The sequence below is a fragment of the Mastomys coucha genome, unplaced genomic scaffold, assembly GCF_008632895.1.
Source record: "Mastomys coucha isolate ucsf_1 unplaced genomic scaffold, UCSF_Mcou_1 pScaffold16, whole genome shotgun sequence".
Classification (NCBI taxonomy): Eukaryota; Metazoa; Chordata; class Mammalia; order Rodentia; family Muridae; genus Mastomys; species Mastomys coucha.
The window spans coordinates 93,811,021-93,818,302 of record NW_022196898.1 but is presented as its reverse complement, the minus strand read 5'-3'; the positions used below and the strand labels follow the sequence as shown (position 1 = coordinate 93,818,302).

At 45.2% G+C, this 7,282-nt stretch overlaps 1 protein-coding gene across 1 annotated transcript in view; it reads right to left on the bottom strand.

Moving 5' to 3' along the window:
• Positions 1 to 2,120, bottom strand: part of Ctbs (chitobiase) — a 14,661-nt gene extending 12,541 nt beyond the window's left edge. Inside the window, exon 1 of the mRNA XM_031375775.1 lies at positions 1,936 to 2,120. Coding sequence (XP_031231635.1) covers positions 1,936 to 2,070 — 135 coding nt within the window. The 5' untranslated portion in view covers positions 2,071 to 2,120. The remainder of the gene's footprint in view (positions 1 to 1,935) is intronic.
• Positions 2,121 to 7,282: the final 5,162 nt, after the last annotated feature.

Below are 7,282 nucleotides of genomic sequence, written 5' to 3'. Positions count from 1 at the left end.
GGGGGAGGGAGGGGGTGTTAGGTCTACATGGGGGAGGGGGAGAATGGTATCTTATTTAGTATCGGCTATTGCTGTGATGAAACACTGACCAAAGCAACTTGGGGAGGAAAGGGTTTATTCAGCTTATACTTCCACATCACAGTTCATCATCACAGGAAGTCAGGACAGAAACACAAACAGGGCAGGAACCTGGAGGCCTGAGCTGATACAGAGGCCAGGAGGAAGGCTCCTTACTGTCGAGGAACCCAGGACTACCTGTTCAGGAATGGCACTACCCATAATAGGCTGGGTCCCCCTCCATCAATTACTAATTAAGACAGTGTCCTACCAGTTTCCCTACAGCCGGATCTTACGGAGGCATTTTCCTAATTGAGGATCCCTCCTCCCTGATGACTGTAGCTTGTGTCAGATTGGCATAAAACTTGCCAGTACAAATGGGTTCATTCTCAAAGCATAGTTCAGTCCCCTGTATTCCTGCCACATAAATATATGCAATGTGGAAGGAGACTCTTACAATCTAGTCTTCCCTTTCAAGAAGCAAAAAGCTAATGAGGCCTCATTTACTACTAGTATATGAATGAGTATAATTTCCTTTGTATGTAATTAAAAATTCTCACAAATATTGTATCACCCAGTAAATATTGAGTGCCACAATAAATCAGATTGTTATAAAACCACTTAATTGAGGGGAGGGGCTTTAGGCTGAAACAGCTGAGCAAGTGTCCTGGGTTCCTACTTAGCCAATCAGAACCAGACAACTAACTAATCTCTAAGCAGGTGTGTTCGGGTTTCTTTTGCTGTGAATTGGCACCACGCCCAAAGGAAAACATTTAATTGGGGTTGGCTTAGAGTTCTGAGATTTAAATCTTATCATCATGGCAGCATCCAAGCAGGCACGGTGCTGGAGCGGGGAGCTGAGAGTTCTACACCTTGATGGACAAGCAGCAGGGGAAAGACTGACCCACACTAGACCTAGCTAGAGCAGATGAGACCTCAAAGCCCATCCGCACAGTGACACACTTCCTCCAACAAGACCACACCTCTTAATAGTGTAACTCCCTGTGGGACAAGCATGTAAACACAGGAGTCCATAAACTAAAAGGTAAACAGCTATCCATTGCCAAACAGCTGATTCTTTCTCTTGCAAATATTTAACTTCCGATCTTATGATCTGAGTGCTGCTAATGACCATTGCTAAAGAAACTTTAAGGCACCTAACTTCTTCTTTTTAAAGAATGTTTGGTTTCCACAGTAGGCAGTCTACAAAATTACTGTCACTATTTTTTTCTAAACAATGTACGCAAACACAAGCATTTAAATATCTATGTCTCAAAACCAAACGCAAGTTTAAACCCACGAACTGTTCCTTCTCTGTACAATTTTTTTGAGTCTGGACCTCTGACCTCGCCGACCTCCAGGTCCAGCTACTGTCATCAACTTCCGCCATACGGTTTTACCACTGCTTCGTGTTAAATCCGTAAGCTTTATAAGCCGTTATGCTGGATTAAAGAAAAATGTACTCAAATAGCTCTCTTTGCCGCTTTCCTGGGTAGGTGAGTGTCCATAAACGAAAGAACGAATCTGTACCAAGAGCAAAGGTTAGCAGAATGTCCTGCTTTCGGACGTACTTTAGGAGGTGGGCACTTTCCCACTAAATGTGCATTGCCTTGGAAACCGAGAAGCGGTTCTCCTACCCGCCCGGTAGGAGGCTGAGCGGTTAGGGGGAAGAGCTGGCCTTGGGGGTCGATGAGGCAGGAACGTCCTTAGCTCAAGCCCGAGCTCACAGCCGGAGGCCTGCCTGGGAAGTTGCCCAACCTCTGAAGGAAATCTGAAAAGAGGAAGGCTCTCGGGTGGTTAAGGCTGCTTGCTGTACAGTGAGCGCACTACTTCTCCTACAGCCTTGAGAATCAGACCGACGGGCAAAGGAGGGCTGACCTCGAAGTCGGGGTGATGGCGGATCGGTCGGCAGAGAGCAGCCTCGGAGCACGGGCAGTCCCCGGCTGAGAGCCGTGCCAGCAGCGGCAGCAGCAGCAGCAGCAGAGTGAGTTCCGGGAGGTCACACAGCGCCATGCCTAGGGTGGAGGCTGCGGGAGTGACGCCTCTTGAAGGGCGGGCCCTGACGGCGGATGGGCGGGGCGTGGGTGGGTCTCTGCTGGGGGCGGGGCCTGATGCTGGACCCTGGAGAAGTGGCACTTGCAGCCTAGTGAGTGGGATCCCACCCCAGCGGGCTGTACCGGGGATCCACTACCTAGGAGTAACTGTTAGATGTGACGGGGGTCTTCCCTACACTCTAGTGCTAGGAAGGGCTAGGGGAACAGTCTTGACCCAGGCAACTCGCAGCTCTACCACTTCTATTCTCTCCATCGTTCTTTGGCTCTACATCTTTTTATGATTGTGTGGTCTGAAAGTTTTCTGCTCATTCATCTTACAATTGTTTTTGGATCACTTGCTTGGTATTGCTCCCCCCTGCCCCCCACCCCCCTCGTCTAAAGCTCAGCACAGTGCTTGGCTTGTAGTTAAGCAATAAGTTCACTGTAAAACTCCAAGAGCTTCTGTTTTCTTTTTTTTTTAAACTTCAATCGGTTCGAGACCCTTGTAGGCATTCTTTTCCAAGTCTCTACACAGGATATATTTAAAATGTAAAAGATACGGGGTAATATTATTGTCATATTAGCAGATGTTTGGTTAAGTGTATATTGTGATTTTCCCAGCATAAAATAGAGAATTTAAAGATAAACTCTGTGAACAGATTTTGCAAGAGTTATGACCTCACAAAAAACCTTCCCTTCTGCTATGAGAATGGGAAAGGGGAGCTCCAACGGGCTCCTCAGACCCTGGAGTGTGACCTAGACTGCTCTGCTCAGGGAGTGTAGTGAATGCTGGAAGATCGCACTTTGAAGATCGCCGTGTTTCTCTGGGGATTCTTCTGTTTAAGTATCAACAGGAATAAAAATTCTCTTTATGGCTATAAAGGAAATTGAATGTCATTAAACTCATAATGACAATTAAAACACCAATTAGAGCATATGAGTTTAAATTTATTAAAAACTCCCTACACACCAATAAAAACTTAAATGATGTAAATTCCTTTCCCAGAACCAAAAATGTTATCAAAGCAAGCAGGAGCAGAAGAGGGGAAAGCAAAGCAAGTTAACGTGTTTCTAATCTTGGCTCACTGGGAAGGCTGGAGAGCAGATTCGCTGCTTGTCTTAGTGTCTCTTCCTGCTGCTCTGATTAAAAAGTAACTAAGATAGTTTTGGGTTTTTTTTCCCCCCCTGGCTCACAGTCCAAGGTACAGTCTATTATGGCAAAGAGGTCAAGGTAACAGGGTCTTGAAGCAGCTAATGTCGTAGGTCAGAAAGCAGAATGCATGCGTGCATGCAGGTGTTCAACTAGCCTTCCTCTTTATAATGCAGTCTGGGAGCTCAGAAAATGGCGCGACCCAGAGTGGCAGACGGCTAACACTGTCACAGCTCCTCTCTTTAAAAGTTTGAGGGATGCACTAGCAACATCCTTCAGTACCCTATGTTGAATGTGGCGAAGGACTTTTGCTAGGCTACGTCTCCTCTCATGCTCTCTGATCTGCATTGAATCCTCACCCTCAAATCAGAGTAGTAGCCATGGAAACTGTCTTACAATGAAGCTGAACCAAAGGTGGATGCTCCAAGGATCTGAAGACACCAAATGTGAAGCAGGGGTTTGGCCTGAGCTTGCCTTAATAGGTAGTCTTGTTTTTCAGGGTTTTTCCATCTAAAACATGGTTTGTGCCTCAAGGGTTGACTGTAGCTTGATGACGGTAAGGTGTGGAGCTAAGATTTCAACCTAGACAATGTAGCTCCGTGTCAGTGTTCTTAACAATGATGTCAAGTAGTCTCCACTTTCCATCAGGGACAAGGAGTATTCGAGCCACTCCAGAGCCTACCCTTATCTGGCCTTTGAGCAAGGAATCTATCTGCTCAGGTAAACTGCACAGCATCCCAGGGCCGTAGTACCTCCATTTCTAATGGTAATCTCAATTTGTTAGGTAAGTATTCAGCCTATTTTACTGACATAGAGGAATGAGCCAGCTTAGGGTGACAGTTTAAGACTCACACAAAGCCCGCAGCACAGGGCATCACGACAGCTTCTAGAATCCCTAGGGCCATCCTTGCCTGGTTTTGAACAGTAGGTCCTCCAGCCCACCTCACACCCATCTCTCCCTTCCATAAGGGGTAGGTTTCAAGGCTGGGAATGGTGGTGCACGTCAGCATTCAGGAAGCAGAGGCAAGCAGATTGCTGCTGAGGTCAAGGCCATCCTGGTCCACATGGTGAGTCCCAGGACAGCTCGGGCTACATGGTGAGATCCTGTCTTTAAAAAAACAAAAACAAAAACAAGCACGCAAACAACAGGGGAGAAACAACAACAACAACAACAAAAAGGAAAAGGAGACAGGATTCGGCTCTTGCCTGGCTCTTTCAGAATGTTTATCATCTTACTAAGCAACCCAGCCATGCTAAGAATTTAAAGAACACTAAGAACTGCAGAGAGTTTCTTAACCTTGGGCTGTAAGTTGTCTTATCATTCCTGGCCCTTCACCTGGGGAACTTCCTGAAACTGTGGTCTCTCTTCCGGAAGGTACTCTCCACACATTTGAACACAGACAGCTAACGTTCCTGCCTCCTCTGATTCCTAAAATCTTTCCTCCGTAGCTAAACAAATCAACTTCCACCCCTAGACCCTAACCTAATAGTTTTCGGACTCATCATCCACTCTAAGGTCTTTTCCATGAGCTCTAAGGACAGGGTGTGTAGCGCTTCCACATGTCCCAGCACGAGCAGGTCTATGCATCATACCGCATAACTTACTTTCAGGAGCAGATGTGCCTTTGTGCCTGTCATATCCCTGCGGGGTCATAATGAATCACAATGAGTAAAGCCTCCATCTACCTTGGCTTGGTAGGAAATGTAAAACCCATTCTCATCTGCCTTCTACTAATGTTGCAGATTTAACTTGTTTCACATATTCATCCGAGAGAACTGCTTCTTATTGAGCCAGTCCATCCTGGATGCAAAGCTTTGGAGATGCTGTGTCTTTCATGGATTTCAGGCTGAGAAGCTTAGAGAACAAGCTGGCAAATCTGCAGATGCAGTATTTGCCAGTGTCTTTGATTGGCATGACAACCATCACTGAAAAGGAACCCATTTCCACCTGCCTCAGGATGAAACCGACCAAGACTGAGCCCGTCCTGCTCGCCAGGTCTCTGTCAGCATCCCAAGACTGATGAGCAGACAGAAGCCTTCTTTCTATAGCTCATCTTTAGCACTTTTTACCACAGCCCACACACTTGGAGATGGCCATGATATTGTCCGCATTAGCTAAAGGTAGCAATAACTAAGCATCCTCAAGGAGATGAACGAGGCAGATGAACAAGATATTTATTGTTCTGTGATTCTAGATGTCCAAGTGCAAGATGATTGGTGGGGGAGTTCGTTCTAAAGGCCATGGCAGAAATCTGTTCTAGCCTTGCTTTCTGGTTTTTGAAAAGTCATCTTCATGTTCACATAACCTTTTCTCTTCATATGTATATGTTCACATCTTCCATTGCAAGAATCTGCATTGGTGATTTCATTTTAGTAGAGAGGGATCCTCATTTCTGAGACATTAGGAATTCAACATGAATTTAGGGGAGGTCAGTTTAACATGTAACAGTTTCTATTTACCAGATATTTTGTAATGCCAGTTTTCTTCCACATTGTTCAGGATATAGAATGGAACTCTTTCATAATTCTAGTTAAAATAATAGAAATTTACCTTAATTTTCATATAAACTATGATGATAACAATAATAATAACCATGGTAGAGTAGATATAGTAATTTTTTTCCATGATGATGGTATTTTTCATCAAGATCCGTATTCTAAAACTATGGACAAAACAGTATAATAGTGACTTTTGAGTTCTTTGGAACTGCTGGGCGCTATTGTACTCTACCTAATTCCACCACCAGAAATCTAGGTCCCTGTAAGTCAGGGTTCAGACCAACTTAATTTTAGCAAAAGCTATCATGTCTTGCTACTAACACTAAGGGGTCTACACTGATCCAGTCCATCACAATGGCTCCATGGTGCTTAGTACAATTCTTTCTTTTGAGGCGGGGGGAGGATTTCGAGACAAGATTTCTCTGTGTAGCCCTGGCTGTCCTGGAACTCGCTCTGTAGACCAGGCTGACCTCGAACTCAGAAATCCACCTGCCTCTGCCTCCCAAGTGCTGGGATTAAAGGCGTGTGCCACCACTGCCCGGCTCAGTACAATTCTTACATTACTTGTTACTTCTGACTTTGAATTCTGTCTTTGTTAGCTATGTAACCATAGAGTAGTCACTTGGCCCACTTGTAACTGGAAGGACAGACAGTTAACAAGCAAACATATGCACTTATTTCTGGATAGTTGAATGCACCCACCCCTCCAAGGCTGATGGCATCATGTATCATGCCTTGGAAGGAGAAGGAAATGAGGTTCCCAGAACAAGTCCCACCAAAATGAGCCAACAATAGTCCCTTGTCTCCTCAGATGTTAAATTGAGTCAGCTGTATAACACAACTTCCTGTCATGGCCAACCTGTCTACTTCCATGTCCCAGAATCAGGCAAAGGCGCATGTGATCACATCTGCGACATTACTACAACGTTCTTGTTTTCTCAGACACTCTAGGACTGCTTCTGTGCTAGGATAGCAGGTGTTTCAGAATTACAGTGGAGCCTAGATGCTGCCACAAAAATGTTATCCCTGACTTAATACAGCGGGGCAGGAGAGGCGGCTCAGTGGTTAAGAGAACTTTCTGCTCTTGCCGAGGATCGAGTTTATTTACCAGCCATACAACAGACAACTTACAGCCACCTGTAACTCCAGTTCCAGGGAGTCCAACACCCTCTTTGGCCTCTGTCTGTACCACATGCACCCCACCCACAAAACAGTAAAGGAATTTGAATGGCCACTTCATGCCCGCTAAGTCGTTAAGAATACAAGTCCACTGTAAGCTTTACCCTTTACCTTGAGCAAGACCGAGCGATGATGAGTGAGTTACAACTTGTAAATGGTGACCTGCTAGACAGCTGCAGATCTGTGGGCAAATGGCACTATTAGATGGCTGTGGGTGTGGATTTCTATCTTTCTTTGAGCAGTTCCAAACAAAACTTTGTTTACAAAGTTTAATTTCACTGACATCAAATAGCAGAGATTTTAGCAGTTATGTTTCTTTGCTTGAGCAGAATAAGATTACCAAAAAGTGAACCTTTCACTTTTC